Source organism: Bos indicus, chromosome 3 (genome assembly GCF_029378745.1).
Source record: "Bos indicus isolate NIAB-ARS_2022 breed Sahiwal x Tharparkar chromosome 3, NIAB-ARS_B.indTharparkar_mat_pri_1.0, whole genome shotgun sequence".
Classification (NCBI taxonomy): domain Eukaryota; kingdom Metazoa; phylum Chordata; class Mammalia; order Artiodactyla; family Bovidae; genus Bos; species Bos indicus.
In genome coordinates, this window is record NC_091762.1 from 98,046,803 (window position 1) to 98,067,871 (window position 21,069).

At 38.4% G+C, this 21,069-nt stretch overlaps 1 protein-coding gene across 3 annotated transcripts in view; it reads left to right on the forward strand.

Moving 5' to 3' along the window:
* The window catches only part of SPATA6 (spermatogenesis associated 6), a 183,450-nt gene that overhangs the window by 10,467 nt on the left and 151,914 nt on the right, over positions 1 to 21,069 (forward strand). For all 3 annotated transcript variants that reach the window (XM_019957509.2, XM_019957510.2, XM_070786581.1), the window contains exons 2-3: positions 17,200 to 17,337; positions 18,817 to 18,865. In XM_019957509.2, coding sequence (XP_019813068.1) covers positions 17,200 to 17,337; positions 18,817 to 18,865 — 187 coding nt within the window. The remainder of the gene's footprint in view (positions 1 to 17,199; positions 17,338 to 18,816; positions 18,866 to 21,069) is intronic.

The window sequence follows — 21,069 nt, forward strand, 5'->3', positions numbered from 1 at the left end:
GAATTCCCTCACCTCCACTAGCTTTATTGGCAGTGATGCTTCCTAAAGCCCACTTCACTTCACATTCCAGGATGTCTGGCTCTAGGTGAGTGATTACACCATTATGGTTATCTGGGTCATGAAGATCTTTTTTGTATAGTTCTTCTGTGTATTCTTGCCACCTCTTCTTAATATCTTCTGTTTCTGTTAGATCCATACCATTTCTGTCCTTTATTGTGCCCATCTTTGCATGAAATGTTCCCTTGTTATCTCTAATTTTCTTGACGAGGTCTCTAGTCTTTCCCATTTCGTTGTTTTCCTCTATTTCTTTGCAGTAATCACTGAGGAAGGCTTTCTTATCTCTCCTTGCTATTCTTTGGAACTCTGTATTCAAATGGGTGTATCTTTTGTTTTCTCCTTTGCCTTTCACTTCTCTTCTTTTCACAGCTATTTGTAAGGCCTCCTCAGACAACCATTTTGCCTTTTTGCATTTCTTTTTCTTGGGGATGGTCTTGATCACTGCCTCCTGTATAAAGTAATGAACTTCTGTCCGTAGTTCTTCAGGCACTCTATCAGATCTAATCCCTTGAATCTATTTGTCACTTCCATTGTATAATCGTAAGGGATTTGATTTAGGTCATACCTGAATGGTCTAGTGGTTTCCCCTACTTTCTTCAATTAAGTCTGAATTTAGCTATAAGAAGTTCATTATTTGAGCCACAGTCATCTTCCAGTCTTTTTTCTGCTGACTGTATAGAGCTTTTCCACCTTTGGCTGCAAAGAATATAATCAGTCTGATTTTGCTGTTGACCATCTGGTGATGTCCATGTGTAGAGTCTTCTCCTGTGTTTCTGGAAGAGGGTGTTTGCTATGACCAGTGTGTTGTCTTGGCAGAACTCTATTAGCCTTTGCCCTGCTTCATTCTGTACTCCAAGGCCAAATTTGCCTGTTACTCCAGGTGTTTCTTGACTTCCTACTTTAGCATTCCAGTCCCCTGTAATGAAAAGGACATCTTTTTCGGGTGTTAGTTCTAGAAGGGCTTGTAGGTCTTCATAGAACCATTCACCTTCAGCTTCTTCAGCATTACTGGTTGGGGCATAGACTTGGATTACTGTGATATTAAATGGTTTGGCTTGGAAACGAACAGAGATCATTCTGTCATTTTTGAGATTGCATCAAAGTACTGCATTTTGGACTCTTTTGTTGACTATGATGGCTACTCCATTTCTTCTAAGGGATTCTTGGCCACAGTAGTAGATATAATGGTCATCTGAGTTAAATTCACCCATTCTAGTCCATTTTAGTTCTCTGGTTCCTAAAATGTCGATGTTCAGTCTTGCCATCTCCTGTTTGACCTCTTCCAATTTGCCTTGATTCATGGACCTAACATTCCAGGTTGGTATGAAATATTGGGCTTTCTGGCATCGGACTTTATTTCCATCACTAGTCATATCCAGAGCTGGGTTTTGTTTTTACTTTGTCTCTGTCTCTTCATTGTTTCTGGAGTTATTTCTCCACTGATCTCCAGGAGCATATTGGGCACCTTCTGACCTGGGGAGTTCATCTTTCAGTGTCCTATCGTTTGGCCTTTTCATACTGTTTATGGGGTTCTCAAGGCAAGAATATTGAAGAGGTCTGCCATTTGCTTCTCCAGTGGACCACGTTTTGTCAGAACTCTCCATTATGAACCGTCCATCTTGGGTGGTCCTACACAGCATGGCTCATAGTTCTCAAGATGTCAGAGTAGAAGGATGTGCACTTATCTTCTCTTCTGAAAACTCCAAAATTACAACTCGCTGCTGAACAGCCATTGACAGGAGAATGTTGGATCCCACCAAGAAAAGTTGGATCCCACTAAAAAAAGTTACCTTACATCCAAGGGCAAAGGAGAACCATCCAGCAGGATGGTAGAAGGGGTGAAATCATGTTTAGAATCAAACCCCATGCCCACCAGAGATGCTCAGAGCGTTCAAACAAGTCTTATGCACACCAGGACCCAGAGACCCCACAGAGACTGAGCCAGAACTGTGTTTGAGTGTCTCCTGGAAAGGTACGCATTAGCAGGGGCTCTGGGTGCAGTAGACCTGGGTATAACATAAGCCCTCTTGGAGGAGGTCACCATTAACCCCACCATGAAGCTACCAGAACTTACGCAGGACTGGAGAAATAGACTTTTGGAGGGCACAAATAAAACCTTGTGCCCACCAGGACCCAGGAGAAAGGAGCAGTGACCCCAGAAGAGACTCACCCAGACTTGCCCATGAGTGTTCAGGAGACTCCAGCCAAGGCGTGGGTTGGTTGTAGCTTGCTGCTGGGTTGAGGGCATGCAGCAGTGTGTGCATGGAACCTTTTGAAGGCAGTTGCCATTATCTTCATTACCTCCTGCATAGTTTGGCCTCAGGTGAAACAATAGGGAGGGAGCACAGCCCTGCCCATCAACAGAAAACTGGATTAAAGATTTATAGAGATGGGAATACCAGACCACCTGACCTGTCTCTTGAGAAACCTATATGCAGGTGAGGAAGCAACAGTTAGAACTGGACATGGAACAACAGACTGGTTCCAAATAGGAAAAGGAGTACATCAAGGCTGTATATTGTCACCCTGCTTATTTAACTTCTATGCAGAGTACATCATGAGAAACGCTGGGCTGGAAGAAGCACAAGCTGGAATCAAGATCGCCAGGAGAAATATCAATAACCTCAGATATGCAGATGACACCACCTCATGGCAGAAAGTGAAGAGGAACTGAAAAGCCTCTTGATGAAAGTGAAAGAGGAGAGTGAAAAAGTTGGCTTAAAGCTCAACATTTAGAAAACTAAGATCATGGCATCTGGTCCCATCACTTCCTGGGAAATAGACAGGGAAACAGTGGAAACAATGTTAGACTTCATTTGTTGGGCTCCAAAATCACTGCAGATGGTGATTGCAGCCATAAAATTAAAAGACGCTTACTCCTTGGAAGGAAAGTTATGACCAACCTAGACAGCATATTAAAAAGCAGAGACATTTCTTGCCAACAAAGGTCCGTCTGGTCAAGGCTATGGTTTTTCCTGTGGTCATGTATGGATGTGAGAGTTGGACTGTGAAGAAAGCTGAGTGCCGAAGAGTTGATGCTTTTGAACTGTGGTGTTGGAGAAGACTCTTAAGAGTCCCTTGCACTACAAGGAGATCCAACCAGTCCATTCTAAAGGAGATGAGTCCTGGGTGTTCTTTGGAAGGAATGATGCTAAAGCTGAAACTCCAATACTTTGGCCACCTCATGTGAAGAGTTGACTCATTGGAAAAGACTGATGCTGGGAGGGATTGGGGGCAGGAGGAGAAGGGGATGACAGAGGATGAGATGGCTGGATGGCATCACCGACTCGATGGCCATGAGTTTGAGTGAACTCCGGGAGTTGGTGATAGACAGGTAGGCCTGGCATGCTGCAATTCATGGTATCACAAAGAGTCGGACACGACTGAGTGACTGAACTGAACTGAATTGAGCATAGCCCTGCCCATCAGAACAAGACTCAGTTTCCCCCTCAGTCAGTCTCTCCTATCGAGAAGCTTCTATAAGCCTCTTATCCTTCTCCATCAGAGAGCAGGCAGAATGAAAACTACAATCACAGGAAACTAACCAATCTGATCACATGGACCAGCAGCCTTGTCTAACTCAATGTTATACAGTGGAAGTGACAAATAAATTCATAGGATTCGATCTGTTAGAGTACCTGACGAAATATGGACAGAGGTTCATGACATTGTACAGGAGGCAGTGATCAAGACTATTCCCAAGAAAAAGAAATGCAAAAAGACAAAATGGTTGTCTAAGGAGGCCTTACAAATAGCTTAGAAAGGAAGAGAAGCTAAAGGCAAAGGAGAAAAGGAAAGATACACCCATCTGAATGCAGTGTTCCAAACAGAAGTAAGAAGATATAAGAAAGCCTTCCTCAGTGATCAGTGCAAACAAATAGAGGAAAACAATAGAATGGGAAAGATTAGAGATCTCCTCAAAAAAACTAAGAGATACCAAGGGAATATTTCATGCAAAGATGGACACTGTAAAGGACAGAATTGGTATAGACCTATCAGAAGCAGATGTTAAGAAGAGATCCAAGAATACACTGAAGAACTATACAAAAAAGATCTTAATGACCCAAATAATCACAGTGGTGTGATCTCTCACCTAGAGCCAGACATCCTGCAATGCTAAGTCAAGTGGACCTTAGGAACCATCACTACCAGCAAAACTAGTGGAGGTGAGGGAATTCCAGTTATTTCAAATCCTAAAAAATGATGCTGTGAAAGTGCTGCACTCAGTATGCCAGCAAATTTGGAAAAGTCTGCAGTGGCCACAGGACTGGAAAAGGTCAGTTATCATTCCCATCCCAAAGAAGGGCAATGCCCAAGAATGCTCAAGCTATTGTACGACTGCACGCATCTCACACAATAGCAAGTAATGCTCAAAATTCTCCAAGCGAGGCTTCAATAGTACATGAACTGTGAAGCTGGATTTAGAAAAGACAAGGACACCAGAGATCAAATGGCCACCATCCATTGCATCATACAAAAAGCAAGAGAGTTCCATAAAAGACATCTACTTCTGCATTATTGACTACACCAAAGCCTTTCTCTGTGCTTGTCACAACAAACTGTGCAAAATTCTTCCAAGAGTGGGGAATACCAGATCACCTTACCTGGGTGATCTGTATGCAGGTCAAGAAGCAACACTTAGAACTGGACATAGAGTAATGGACTGGTTCCACATTGGGAAAGGAGTACATCAAGGCTGTATATTGTTACCCTGCTTTTTAAACTTATATGCAGAGTACATCTTGCAAAATGCCAGGCTGATTGAAGTAGAAGCTGGAATTAAGATTACAAGGAGAAATATCTGTAACTTCAGATATGCAGATGACACCACCCTCATGGCAGAAGGCAAATAAGAACTAAAGAGCCTCTTGATGAAAGTGAAAGAGGAGAGTGAAAAAGTTGGCTTGAAACTCAACATTCAGAAAACTAAGATCATGACATCCTCTCCCATCACTTCATTGCAAATAGATGGGGAAACAATGGAAACAGTGAGATACTTTATTTTCTTGGGCTCCAAAATCACTGTAGATGGTGACTACATCATGAAATTAAAGGATGCTTGCTCCTTGGTAGAAAAGCTATGACCAACCTAGATAGCATATTAAAAAGCAAAGACGTTACTTTGGCGACAAAGGTCCGTCTAGTCAAAGCTATGTTTTTTTCAGTAGTCATGTATAAGTGTGAGTTGGACTGTAAAGAAAGCTGAGTGCCTAAGAATTGATGCTTTTAACTTGATGTTGGAGAAGACTCTTGCAACAGTGTTGGACTGCAAGGAGATCAAACCAGTCCATTCTGAAGGAAATTAGTCGTGGATATTCATTGGAAGGACTGATGCTGAAGCTGAAGCTCTAATACTTTGGCCACCTGATGCGAAGAAATGACTCATTGGAAAAGACCCTGATAGTGGGAAAGATTGAAGGTGGGAGGAGAAGGGGACAACAGAGGATGAGAATGTTGGATGGCATCACTGACTCGATGGTCATGAGTTTGAACAAGTTCCAGGAGTTGATGATGGTCAGGGAAGCCTGGCATGCTGCAGTCCATTGGATCACAAAGAGTTGGACACGACTGCGACTGAACTACTGAACTGAACTGAACTTGGAAGACTATTCCTTTTCTCTATGTCAATTCTATTGTTTATGACATTTTCATTTTTTTCCAATTTTGTACTATTATGAATTGGGCTCCTATGAACATTTCTGTACATGTCCTTGCATATTTTGAATTCAGCAACATTGCTGAAATCTCATATAAGTTATTTGGATTTTCTGCGTGGAAAATCATGTTTACAGATAAAGTCAGTTTTGACTTCTGTACAATCATTTTTCTTTTTCTTACTTATGTCTTGACTAGTACAGTGTTAAGTAGTGGGAATAACAGTGCATATACTTGTCATTTTATTTAAGTTATGCTGAAGTCACCAGTATTAGATTGAATCTTACAAAAATGTTGTCAGTGGACTAGTTTTTGACTTTAAAAAGCAATGACAATTTCATATATTTCAACCTAATATAATATTGGATGTAGGATTATATTTATTAAGTTAAGAAAGTTCCCTTCTATTCCTAATTTTTTTTCCCCACACTGTTTGGGTTATGTGATGTGGAATCTTAGTTCCCTACCAGGGATTGAACCAGGGACCTTGGAAGTGAGGGTGTAGAATCCTAACCACTGGACTACCATGGAATTCCCCATAATTTTAAAAATATTCTGAGCTTGAATTATACTGAATGGTTTTCCCTAAGTCTAATGTTGCATTGTTCAGTTGCTCAGTTGTGTTCAACTCTTTGCCACCCCATGGATTGTAGCACACCACCAGGCTCCTCTGTCCATGTGATTTTTTTATGGCAAAAATACTGGAATTGTTTGCCATTTCCTCCTCCAGGAAAATACTGAATATTTTATAATTTTTATAAAATTTATTTTATACTATTTACTTTGGCTTATGAGCTATTTTAAGAGTTTGTTTAAATTACAAGATATATAGGATTTATATGTGTCTTTTTCTTCTTTCCCTCCCCCCCCCCCCCCCCCCCCCCCCCCCGCCCCCGCCGCGGCTCCATGCATGCTCACGCACATACACATACATTCTGTCTTTTGTTGTGGTATTTTTTTTTTAAGTCATTCCCTTATTCATTTGTTTCTGGCTATGCTGGTCTTCACTGTTGTGTGCAGGCTTTCTCTGGTTGTGGTGAGTGGGAGCTGCTCTCTGGTTGTGGTGCACAGGCTTCTCTCATCTTGGCGGCTTCTCTTGTTGCAGATGACTTCAGTAGTTGCCGCATACGGGCTCTAGAGCACTGGCTCAGTAGTTGTGGCTCATGGGTTTAGTTGCCCTGCACCATGGGGGATCTTCCCAGACCAGGAATTGAACCTGTGTCCCCTGCCTTGGGAGGCAGATTCTTAACCACTGGACCAACAGCAAAGTCCTAATGTATTTTAATTTAATTGCATTGTGAGTATTGAATGAAATTTGGGTAATACTGATTGTTTTTGTTGCAATTTCCAATGTATTGTTTTCCAATTATTTTGTGTATATTTATAAATAATCCAATTATTGCAAGTGTTCCGTATTTACCTGAAAATGATATATTAATTTATTTGTTTGATGTAGGGTTCTATCTGCCATTATCAGATCCTTTATTTTCTCTGAAATATCTTTAAGTCTATATTAAATTTTTTGTCTGCATATAACCTGTATCAGACTGTAATGGAGGTAATAAAATCTTCAGTCTTGATGTTAAAATCTTCAGTATGATAATGTATTTTCACTTTCTCCTTGATGCATTCTAGTACACTATGATGTATAGAATTATATATTCATTTCTCTTCTGTTTTGCACTGGGTTTGTACTTTGATCTGAGAATTTATGGGTTTCTGCTGTTCTGGGAAATTCTTAGCTTTTATACCTATCAATATTCTTTTTATGCTGTTCTCTCTTTTCTGCTGACAGTACAATTAGACATATATTGGAACTTTTATATTTTCTTTCTTAAGTACTTTTTGGTATAATATTTATTTTTATATCCTCTTGTTTTGAGATAATTCTGTAGTATTATTTTCTTATTAAATTAAAATTTTAAATCTTTATTAAGATATTTAACTTCATTGACTACATATTCTAGGATTTTTCATTTAGTGTCTCTTTTTAAACATATGCCAAATAATTACATTTTTACCTATTTTGACTTCATAATTTTTGTTTTTTATGGGATTTTCTCCCCTTATTAGATGAAAGATTCTAAATACTTAACATTATTTTCAGGTTGTGTAAATTTCTTTAATTTTCTTTCATATTCTTTCAGTAATGTTTGTAGTTTTCAGGATACATGTCTTACACATGTTTTGTTAAATTTGTACCTAAGTAGTACATGCCTTAGATTTTAGTGATATTATAAATGGTGTTAAATTTTCTAAAATGTTGTTTCTAATATATTGAAATAAAATTGATTTTTTGCATATTGAACCTATATCCTTTTATGGTTATTGAGACTTGTTTTATGGGTCATATCATCTTATTGCATGTTTTCATGTGTACTTGTAAAAAACTGTATATCCTTCAGTTGTATAGAGTATTATGTAAATGTCAGTTAGGTCAAATTACTTGAATGGTGTTGTCTATGTCTTCTATACCCTTTATGATTTTTTTCTTCTTCTTATATCGTTTACTGGAAAGTGTCAAAATTCAGTTATATAATTTTTCGCTTCATTACTTTGACATTGTATTATTTCAGTCCAGTTCAGTTCAGTCACTCGGTCATGTCCGACTCTTTGCGACACCATGAATCGCAGCACGCCAGGCCTCCCTGTCCATCACCATCTCCCGGAGTTTACTCAAACTGACATCCATCGAGTCAGTGATGCCATCTAGCCATCTGATCCTCTGTCGTCCCCTTCTCCTCCTGCCCCCAATCCCTCTCAGCATCAGAGCCTTTTCCAATGAGTCAACTCTTTGCATGAATGAGGTGGCCAAAGTATGGAGTTTCAGCTTTAGCATCATTCCTTCCAAAGAACACCCAGGACTGATATCCTTTAGAATGGACTGGTTGGATCTCCTGCAGTGCAAGGGACTCTCAAGAGTCTTCTCCAACACCACAGTTCAAAAGCATCAATTCTTCGGCGCTCAGCTTTCTTCACAGTCCAACTCTCACATCCATACATGACCACTGGAAAAACCATAGCCTAAAAAACTAGACGGACCTTTGCTGACAAAGTAATGTCTCTGCTTTTGAATATGCTGTCTAGGTTGGTCATAACTTTCCTTCCAAGGAGTAAGCGTCTTTTAATTTCATGGCTGCAATCACCATCTGCAGTGATTTTGGAGCCCCCCAAAAATAAAGTCTGACACTGTTTCCACTGTATTATTTATTATTGTATTATTTGCTGCTGCTGTTAAGTCACTTCAGTCGTGTCCAACTCTGTGTGACCCCAAAGATGGCAGCCCACCAGGCTCTGCCGTCCCTGGGATTCTCCAGGCAAGAACACTGGAGTGGGCTGCCATTTCCTTCTCCGATGCATGAAAGTGAAAAGTGAAAGTGAAGTTGCTCAGTCATGTCCGACCCTCAGCGATCCCATGGACTGCAGAGTACCAGGGAAAGTCCATGGGATTTTCCAGGCAAGAGTACTGGAGTGGGGTGCCATTGCCTTCTAGGTACATACAATTTAATTTTCTATATCTTTTCATAAATCAAAATTTTAATTAATATGAAGTGTTCCACTTTAACCTTGGTAATCTTTCTCTAAAGTCTACTTTATATCATATTAAAATGGCTACCCTAGCTTTCTTATGATTAGTGAATGTATGGTATATCTTTTTCTATAATTTTAGTTTAATCCTGAATCTTTTAAAAATTTGAGAAATAATTCACATATCATAAAATCCACAATTTTAAAGTATACAGTTTAGTAAATTTTCATATATTCACAAAGTTGTGCAATAATCGCTACTAGTTCCAGAACATTTTCATTACCCCATAAAGAAATTTCATAATTTCATTTCCCTCTCCCCCAACCCCTGGCTACCACTAAGCTAATTTCTAGATCTATGGATTTGCCTATAATGAACATTTTTATAAGTGGAGTTATATAATATGTGGACTTCTGTGTCTGACATCTTTCACTTAGCATAATGTTTTTAAGATTCATCCATGTCATAGTATATATCAGTATCTTATAAGTGCTTTATTCCTTTTTATGGCCAAATCATATTCTATTGTATGGATATACCACATTTAGCTTATGCACGGGACATTTGGGTTGTATCCACATTTTGGCTTTTATGAATACTGCTGTTATACTCTTGTACACATTATTGTGTGGATGTATGTTTTCATTACTCCTGGGTGTATACCTAGCAAGTTGCTGGTTCTTGAGGTAACTGTTTACTTTTCTTGAGGAACTATAAAAATTCTACCATAGTGACTACACCATTTTACTTTTCCATCAGCACAGTATAAGGGTTCCAATTTTTTGACACCCTCCCTGACACTTGTTTTGTCCATCTTTCTATTTATAGCCATCCTAGTGAGTATGAAGAGAAATCTCATTGTGATTTTGATTTATATTTCCTTAGTGACTAATGTGTTCTTGCCTGGAGAATCCCATGGACGGGGGAACCTGTTGGGCTGCTGTCTCTGGGGTCGCACAGAGTCGGACACGACTGAAGTGACTTAGCAATAGCAGTAGTAGTGACTAATGATGTTGAATATGTTTTCATGTGCTTTTTGGCCATTTGTTAATCTTCTTTAGAGAGATGCCTGTTGGTTTTTCCATCATGTATTTTGGGGTTGTTAAGTACATGTATCTTTATATGTTGTGTCCTAAAGTTTAATTATTGCCTATGTTTTTAATTGTTATGTCATTTATAATGCATAGGTTATTTTTTCCACTCTTTTACTTATCAACCCATTTGTGTCTTTGAATTTAAAGTGAGTCTCTTGTTTTCAACACATGGTTGGATTGTAATTGTTTTTAACTTATTTTGTAAAAATTTAATTTATTTTTTGGCTGTGCTCGGTCTTCACTGCTGTCGAGCTTTTCTCTAGTTGTGGCAAGCAGGAGCGCCTCTCTAGTTGTGGTACATGGCGTTTCATTGCAGTGGCTTCCCTCATTGCAGAGCACAGGCTCTAGCGTGTGTAGACGTCAGTAGTTGCAGCATGTGGGCGCGGTGGTTGTGGCTCCTGGGCTCTAGAGCACAGGCTCAGTGCTTGTGGTGCATGACTTAGTTGTTGCATGGCATGTGGAATCTTCTCAGACCAGGGGCAAGCCCATGTCTCCTGCGTTGGCAGATGTGTTCTTTACCACTGAGCCACCAGGGAAACCTGGATTATAGTTTTTAGTCCATTTTGCTAACTCTACCTTTTGATTGGAGTGTTTAGTCAGTTTACCTTTAATGTAAGATAAGGTAGGCTTTACCTTTGTCATTTTGCTATTTGTTTTCTGTCTTTTCTGCATTAATGCCTTTTGGGACTTCTTTTGTGTTAACTATTATCTAGTGTGCCATTTTAATTCCCTTGTTTCTTTTAGTGTATTTTTTGAGTTATTTTCTTAGTGGTTGTTCTAGGGTTCACAGTTAATATTTTAATTTTTAACAATATAGTATGGATTAATACCAATTTAATTTGAATAATGCATAAAACCTTTGCTTGTATTTAGTTTGCTCCCTCTCCTCTTCTTTATAATTTCATTATCATGCAGATAACATCTCTATACATATACACTCTTCAACATAATTTAGTAATTGTTGCTTTATTCAATTTTATTTTAAATAAGAATGGATAAATGAGAGAAAAATACAATATATTGTCTTAGGTTTACCTGTGTAGTTCCCTTACTGGTGTTTAGTTTTTCCTGTACGTTTTAGCTGGTGTCCTTTCATTTTAATTTGAAGGATTTTCTTTAGTAATTCTTGTAGGGAAGTTCTCTTTTCTTAAACAGAATTATCTTTTTGTGTAAGAAAAGCCTTAATTTTCCATCTTTTGTAAAGGAGAATATCCTGGATATTGAACTATCGAATGTCTTCTTTTAGTACTTTGAATACGTCATTCTACCTTCTTCTGCTTCATGTTTCTCATGAGAAATCAGCTGTTATTACTAGTGAGGTTTTCTAGTACCTACTGAAACATTTTCCCTTTGCTTCTTTCAAGATTCTTCATCTTTGTATTTGAAAAGTCTGATTATGATGTGTGATTGGAGTTATTGGAGTTTGTTGGATTGAATATATAGATTGTTTTTCTTTAAATTTCAGAAGTTTTCATCCATTGTTTCAGCAACTGTTCTTTCTGGCTGCTGCTGCTGCTGCTAAGTTGCTTCAGTCGTGTCCGACTCTGTGCGACCCCATAGACAGCAGCCCACTAGGCTCCTCTGTCCCTGGGATTCTCCAGGCAAGAACACTGGAGTGGGTTGCCATTTCCTTCTCCAATGCATGAAAGTGAAAAGTGAAAGTGAAGTCGCTCAGTCGTGCCCGACTCTTAGTGACCCCATGGGTTTGTCCTCTATTGTAGGGGTCCCATTATATCTATGTTACTGTGCCTTATGGTTTCGCACAGGTCTCAGAGACTATTCACTTTTCTTTTCTCTTTCTGTACCTCAGGCTGGATAATCTCAATTGACTACTTTTCAGGTTCATTTATTCTTTCTTCTGCCAGCCTATATCTGCTCTTGAGATTCTCTAGTGAATTTTTCATTTATTATGTATTTTCAACTCTAAAATTTCTATCTTTTAAAGTAATTTCTAGCTATCTATTGATATTCCTTATTTGATGAGACATCATTGCCACACCGCCATACTTTGCTTTAGATCTTGAGGTAAGGTTTTCTTTAGTCATTTGTGCATATTTATAACAGATGATTTAAAGGTTTTATTTAGTAAGCCCAACTTCTGGCCTTCCTCAAGGATACTTTCTGTTGACTGCTTTCATGTATAGGTCATTCTCTTGTTTCTTTACATGTCATAAATTTTGTTGAGAACTAGACATTTTAAATAATATAATGTGGAACTGTGTTAATAAGACTCCCTCTGTTTCTCAGAGTTTATTTATTTTTGCCATTGTTGTTGTTTTCTGTTTGTTTAGTTACTTTTCTGAGCTAAAGTCTGTATTCTGTAAAATCTGTGTTCTTTGTTGAGTGTTGTCATTGAAGTCTCTGCTTAGTTAGCTTTATGGCCCTTTAATGACAGGATTTATACTTCCTTAAATGCCTTGAACCAATAAGTCCCCCAGCCTTTGCTCAGTACCTCTGTTGCATGTTGGGACATGCTTTCTATGCCATGCACACGGTTTTCAACTCTGTCTTAGTCTTCACTTTCAACATTTCAAAACCTCAGATCAGTCCGAGGTGAGAGATTAGGGTTTCCTTAGGTAATTTCCGGATGCATACACATCCCCGCACATGTGCGTGATCTTCTCAGTTGCCAAGAATATCATAGCTTGTCAAAGACACCCTGCCTAGCTCATACACACACAGAGACACACAGACACACAGACAAGACACACACACACACAAATACACAGTTATCCAGCTTTGCCTTTTAAATGTTTTGATCACTTATTTTTTGCTCCAATTTCAAGCATCCATGATGTTAAATAATAGCTGCTTATTGTTCTTGACAGATGCCTTGCAGGTAAAGGATGTTTGTTGCAACCAAGTTCTGATTCAGGTCAAATAAAGAGAAGCCCTGTGAATGGGGGTTTTCAGAGTACTGTCCGACGGGTCAAATAATGACAGTTCTTTAGGCGTGAGCCTTGGGGTAGCTTTAAATCTGCAGTTCAAATTCCTACAATGCCAGTGGGGCTGCTAATTTTCATAAGAATTTTGGTTTTCAAGGGTGTAGTAGACCTGAGTGGAGGACATTGCGAATAAAGTATGTCAACAGTTTTTCTTGAATAAATGCTCCTTAGATTGTTGCAAACCTCTGGTTAATTTCCAGACCCCTAAAGAGTTGATTTTGACAGTTTTTGTTGACATTCTCACTGCTTTTACAGAGAGTCTGATTGTTTCACATCTGATTTATTTCTTTCTCTCTATAAGTAGAGATATAGAAATATAAATATAGTGATTAGATATTTGAAAGGAAGTTGCTTACATTCAGACACTTTACCACTAAATATTTCAGTGTAAATCCCCTAAGAACAAGGATAAACTTGTTGTCCTATATAAATTATAATTCACCAACATTTATTGGATCATGGAGAAAGCAACGGAGTTCCAGAAAAAACATGTGCTTCACTGATTGAGCTAAAGCCTTTAACTGTGTGGATCATAACAAACTGGAAAGTTCTTTAAGAGATGTCTCCTGAAAAACATCTATGTGGGTCAAAAAGCAAGTTAGAACCAGACATGGAACAATTGACTGGTTCAAAATTGGGAAAGGAGTGATAATATACAGCAAGGCTGTTAATTTAAATTCTGTGCAGAGTTTATTATGCAGAATTCTGGACTGGATAAATCACAAACTGGAATCAAGATTGCTGGGAGAAATATCAGCAACCTCAGATACACCACTCTAATGGCAGAAAGTGATGACGAACTAAAACACTTCTTGAGAGTGAAACGGGAGAGTGAAAAAGCTAGCTTAAAACTCAGCATTCAAGAAACTAAGATCAGACCATCCAGTCCCATCACTTTATGGCAAATAGAAGGGAAAAAAGTAAAAGCAGTGACAGATTTTGTTTTCTTGGGCTCCAAAATCACTGCAGATGGCGACTGTAGCCATGAAACTAAAATATGCTCGCTCCTTGGGAGAAAAGCTACGACAAACCTAGACAGCATATTAAAAAGCACAGACACTGCTTTGCTGACAAAGGTCAGTATAGTGAAAGCTATGGTTTTTCCAGTAGTCATGTACAGATGTGGAACTGGACCATAAAGAAGGCTGGGCACCAAAGACTTGATGCTTTTGAGTTGTGATGCTGGAGAAGAATCTTGAGAGTCCCTTGGACTGCAAGGAGATCAAACCAGTCAATCCTAAATGAAATCAAGCCTGTCTATCCATTGGAAAGACTGATGCTGAAGCTCCAGTCCTTTGGCCACCTGCTGCGAGGAGCTGACTCATTGGAAAAGACTCTGATGCTGGGAAAGATTGAGAGCAGGAGGAGAAGGGATCAGCAGAAGATGAGATGGTTAGATAGTATTATCAACTCAACAGACATGAATTTGAGCAAATTCCAGGAGATAGTGGAGGACAGAGAAGCCTGGTATGCTACAGTCCATGATGTTGCAAAGAGGTGGAAATGACTTAGGAACTAAACAACAAAAACAAAAGCAATAATTAACCATATGACTGTTTTAAGTCAACCAATTTGCTATTTATTTTCTGTTTGTTCCATAGGATTGTCTTTAAACCTTCTTTTAATGCCTTCTTTTTGGAATGTTCCATGGTATTCCTTTAAAGAATGGCAGAATTTGTAGAATTGTAGATAAGAAAAAATGTCATGTCTTCTTACATATACAACAAATTGGGAAAACACTCAGCAGTTTCCAGTGAGGATAATTAGAGCTATACTGTGCAGTATAAACTAGTTGCACTAAGTAAGTCATAAATTATAAATGATAAATTAACTTTATAATAATTTTACTTAATTCAGTATATCAAAGTATTATCCTTTCAACATGTAGTTAATATAAAAGTTGTTAATGAGATATTTTACACTTTTTTTGGTAAAAATTCCTTAAAATATTTTAGAACAAGTCTTCAAAAATCTTCAAAATCTTGTGTTTTATACTAACCATCATCTCAATTTGGAGCAGTCACATCTGTAAGCATAGCAGATATGTAGAAGGACTCTAACAGGTTTCGTTTAAATGAGGCAGTAGAAAATGAAGCTTTCAGACAGTGAAATTTCTGAGGACCTTAATTGATTTTAATAATCAGTAGTGAATTATTAGGACAAAAGTACAAAATAGAATAAGAGGTAGATAGACTCAAAGTAACTGGCATAGAAAATAATTTTAGCTGCTATATAACAAAGGGACATGAAGTGACTCATTTATTGTGTGACTTTAAGTAGTAAATTACCTTGTCTTTATTGGGGGTCTAGAAGGGGACGACAGAGGATGAGATGGCTGGATGGCATCACTGACTCGATGGACATGAGTCTGGGTGAACTCCGGGAGTTGGTGATGGACAGGGAGGCCTGGCGTGCTGTGATTCATGGGGTCGCAAAGAGTCAGACACGACTGAGCGACTGAACTGTTTCCCTACGTAAAAAATTTGAAGCTTTACTAGATTACTTCTAAGTTGCCTTTTAATACTGAGAGTCTGAGTATTTGGATACATTAATGAGGAAATCAGAGTTTCTGTTCTCAGGAGTTTATAGTCAAGTTAAAGAGGTGCTGCTGCTGCTAAGTTGCTTCAGTCGCGTATGACTCTGTGCGACCCCATAGACGGCAGCCCACCAGGCTCCCCCGGCCCTGGGATTTTCCAGGCAAGAACACTGGAGTGGGTTGTCATTTCCTTCTCCAATGCATGAAAGTGAAAAGTGAAAGTGAAGTCGCTCAGTTGTGTCCAAGTCTTAGTGACCCCCATGGACTGCAGCTCACCAGGCTCCTCCGTGCATGGGATTTTCCAGGCAAGAGTACTGGAGTGGGTCGCCATTGCCTTCTCCAGTTAAAGAGGTGAGGTGTACCTATTTGATTGATGTGCAGGGAGACAATAATTAGGGCCTTAAAAGAATTGTAAAATGCTATGAGAAGCTACGACTTATTTACTTGAATATAATAAATTCACAACAAATGTTTGAATTAGAGTGAATTCAGTAGTGATAATTGGAAAATCAAGAGAAGTTTTGTGTATTGAGATGGCAGTTAATGAAAGCCTTGGGAGATAGATGTAGGTGAAGAGAAGATAGAATGGAGTAGTAATCCAGATAATGTGGCAAGAAATCCAGGTATGTGTTCAGGGAATAATAACACACATACTCTGTAGTTTTAGGAGATATTGAGTAATATAGTTATGTGATAAATTGGATTCAAATCTTAGACAGTCTTCTATATTCTACTAAGGATAGTTGATCACTGGCAATGAAATACGGCAGAAACTGGAAAGACCTTGCTGTGTATGTTTTAGAAACTCTACATCATTGTGTCAATCCTGAGAATAGTTAAGTACAGTTTTATATTTAAAAAATATTTCACAGGCTGGAAACTTTACAATTCATTTGCTTTGGAAGTTTGTCATATTTCTTTTGATGAGGGTGTATATGGGCTGTGACTTACGGCACTACAGGTCAGATTTGTGCTTTGTTTTGGTATCTTCTTGTCTTCTAGTATAGTGCTTTATTTCTGCTGAATCTTTATCCTTTGTGATTAAATGATGCTGAATAAGTTTATGTCAGCATTCTACACAAAGTGGAAGCCTAAGGCTAACTGTTTAAAACTATTAGTGTCTGTCCCAAGAGCCAGTACGTAGAGCTTCAAATGTCGCACAAGTAACCAAGTGGAAAATCATAGATTTCTCAGAGGGATGGAAGTTATAAAGGCATTTCATTTAACTCTGTAAACACTAGAATCTCTCTCTTTTTTTAACCTGTGCACATTTTTATTAGCTTAGCAGACTAGTGTTTTTATGTAATGTTTGGTAAGTTATTTTAATATGATAGTTTAGGGAATTCATGAAGCAGTCACATTCATCTCTCTAATTTCTTTCAGGTAACTTGCCCAGGAGTGGTGCTGAAAGACAAGGAGGACATCTATCTTAGCATCTGTGTGTTTGGCCAATACAAAAAGACACAATGTGTCCCAGCCAATTTTCCATTGGTCTTCAATGCCAGAATGGTGTTTGAAAAGGTGAGTTCAAATATTCTATCAAAGGTTAACAAATTAAAAAATTAAAGTGGTTCCAAAATTTGAATATGCACTTTAATTGAAAAGATTTATGACTTAAATCTGGAAGCTTGAAAATAAGTATTCCTTATATTATACACTGAATCAGTTACCTCTTTTTCTTGATGTATCAGTTTACTTCTAAAATTGTCTTAGTGGTCTTTATGTAAAAAATAGCACCTTGAATTATAAATACTTATCTTAGAGAGAAAGGGGAGATTTTAATAGGGAAGAATAGGTCATATTTTACTTATGGCTGTCTTGTGCTGCTTCTTTCTTTAGATCTCTTTTCTTTTTTTCCCTTGAATCTGATGCTTTTGATTAATTCTTACCAATTGTATTCCTCACCTTTGTTTCCTTTCCGACTTCCCTCCTTCTTTCCTTCCCTTTCTTCCCTTCCTCCTTACTTCCTTTCTTATTTTCCTTTCTCTTCTCCAGGAATAAATACTGAGTACCAGCTCTGTTCTATGTACTATTCTAGGCACTGAATAAATAAGACAAACATTTTCCCCTCTTGGAGCTTTCATTATAATAGGAAAAACAAACAGTAATCAAGTAAATGCATGAGTAATACACTTTTAGACGGTGAGTGTCATGAACTGTGGTGTCGGAGAAGACTCTTGAGAGTCCCTTGGACTGGAGATCCAACCAGTCCATCCTAAAGGAAATCAGTCCTGAATATTCATTGGAAGGATTGATGTTGAAGCTGAAACTCCAATACTTTGGCCACCTGATGCGAAGAACTGACTCAGTTGAAAAGATCCTGATGCTGGGAAAGATTGAAGGTGGGAGGAGAAAGGGACGACAGAGGATGAGATGGTTGAATGGCATCACTGACTCAATGGACATGGGTTTGAGTAAACTCTGGGAGTTGATGATGGACAGGGAGGCTTGGCATGCTGCAGTCCATGGGGGTGCAAAGAATTGAACACGACAGCGACTAAACTGAACTGAGTTGTCATGAAGAGAATAAAGGGAGGGTAAGGGAACAGAGGGATTAAGAGGATTGTCTGTTTTGAAGGTGGTGGTCAGAGAAGGCAATAACATTGAAATTGAGTCTGAATTATGAGGTAGTATTTAAATGTCTAGGGTAGAAGCATTCTAAGCAGAGGAACAGCAAATATAAAGGTGTCTTCTTGGGAATAAGCTTACTGAGCAGGAGGAACAGCAAGAAGGCAAATATGACCATGGTAACAAAGAGAGGACTGCTAGCAGATGAAATTGGAGAGGGAAGCAGAGCCAGCTGTAATTTTTTTTTGTTGGTAAAATCTTGCATGGTGATCATGGGAAACAGAGAAGTGACAATTCTCAATAATGTCAAAAGTTTCTTTGGTTGGGAAAGGAATATTCTGGTAAAGAGAAGGAAAGCACAAAGACTGTCTCATATATGTCTTCCTTTTACTTTCTCTTCTCCATCCTTCTTCTCTCTGCCTTCTCTCATAGGTGTTCCCTGAAGCAGTGGACCCTGGAGATGTGGTTGCACAGCTTGAATGTAAGTTTTTAACTCTTAATTCCTGATTCTGAGAGATTTTAGAATTATGATATTTAGTCCTGAGTTAGATAAAAGTCAAAGAGGGTCTAATAAGAACTTGATAAATCTCAAGGTGAGGCCTTTTTTCTTTTCCTACTTTTTTTAGAATTTCGGAATATACCTGGAAGCAATAATAAAAAAAAATACATGTGCTGCAGAGATGGGGAATCTTTCCTTTTTCTGGGTTTGATCTGTAAATAACAAAAAGAGTTATTTGAACTTTTTATTGACTAAGATGTTATGGGTTGTTAATGATGTAAGGATTATGATTCGTGTTAAGTGGGATTCTGCCCTGCATACAAAAATCTGTCTTTAACCTCATCGTGTTGCAAGTCAGTTCAGTTCAGTTCAGTCGCTCAGTCATGTCTGACTCTTTGCAACCCCATGAACCTCAGCATGCCAGGCTCCCTGTCCATCACCAACTCCCGGAGTTCACCCAAAGCCATGTCTGTTGAGTCAGTGATGCCATCCAATCATCTCATCCTCTGTCGTCCCCTTCTCCTCCTGCCCTCATTCTTTCCCAGCATCAGGGTCTTTTCAAATGAGTCAGCTCTTTGCATCAGGTGGCCAAAGTATTAGAGTTTCAGCTTTAACATCAAGTCAAGAGAGTAAATAATAGAAGATTAAAGTAATAGTAGCTTAAAATATATATTTGCTTTTGTGTTTTTATTGTACATAGTATATAAATCAATTATTTGAAAGCAACATTTTCAAGGTTGTGGTTAGCAGTAAGTTCCTCAAAGTGCTAGGAACCAACTATAAAAAGATCCAGTTATTTGTGGGAACATCAATGCAAAGTATATTGGGGAGAAGTTATTCAAGTTTTGAATATGAAGTGAAAAGCTCTGTTACTTATCTTTGTAATCAGAAAGGGATTAGGAATTACCAGATTGGTCTAATGTATAACTGTGGCTCAAAACACCAACGATATTGAGCCTCATCAGTGTCAGCTGTCCCTTCCATGGGGTTTGCACCCCACTGGGAGTCTGGCAATATAGAAGCATTGCAACTTGGCACCATGCTAGAATCTGGACATATGGATAGAAATAGGGCTGGTTCATTTCTACCCTTGGAAATCCTTCTCCAGGAGATCTTTCCTACACAGGGATCAAACCCAGATCTCCTACATTGCAGGCAGATTCTTTGCCATTTGAGCCACCAGGTGCTAGTGGGTAAATGGCTTATAATTTTTTTGAACATTTTGTTCAGTATCTGGTAAACTGTACATCTCAGAAAATATGAAGATAATTATTTCTCTCATCATGCTGAAATTTTGTTAAACATGATTATTTTTCTCTTTGATTTGAAATTTAGGAACTCTAAGAAGGGTACTTGATGATTATTATTATCTGGAATCTTTCTTGCCTTGATTTCCCTGATTCAATTTTGCTGTTAAGTCTCTTCTCTTGTCACTGATATTCTACTTTTTGGTATCTTTCTCAAATTCATGTTTGTCCATCCTGTCTTTAAATATTGGCATTCTTCTGGCTTTACTTCTGTGGTCTCTCTTTACTTAGTTTCTACTCTCTCCTTATATGATATTCTCCAAGCACTTGGCTTCATGTTTTACCTGTCTTTTGTTTTTAACCTGTCTTCTGATGACTTCACGAGAGTCTTTATCCCTGACCTCTCTGGTGAGCTTTGGGCTCCTTTTTCTCTTATTTTCTTCTCAGTTTTGCAACTTTTTGTTGTGTCCTAACCTTACTGATATGAAAATTAAAACCATACTAAAAGTAGAAAGGGTGGAGTGCTGAAATCCCATAATACCTATCAGCTTTAATAGTTTTTGACATTTGCCTATTGTACTGTATGTTAACCCTTGAAAGGTTGTTGCTGAACCACGAAAGACGCCGGGATTCTTGGCCTTCGGAGGAGAAGAATTCAATCCGGAGCCAGAGACAAGGCTTGATCACTCAGAGCTTTTGTGTAATAAAGTTTTATTAAAGTATAAAAGAGATAGAGAAAGCTTCTGGCACAGTTATCAGAAGTGGGACAGAGAGTGCCCCCCCCTTTGCTAGTGTTAGCAATGGAATTATATACCTTTTAATTAGTTATTACAATGAATCAAAAGAATGTCTGGAGTTTGTGAAAATTTTACCAGACCCACTCCCACAATTTACATTTTATGATAACAAGATTAGAATTTAACAATAGAAAGATACTAC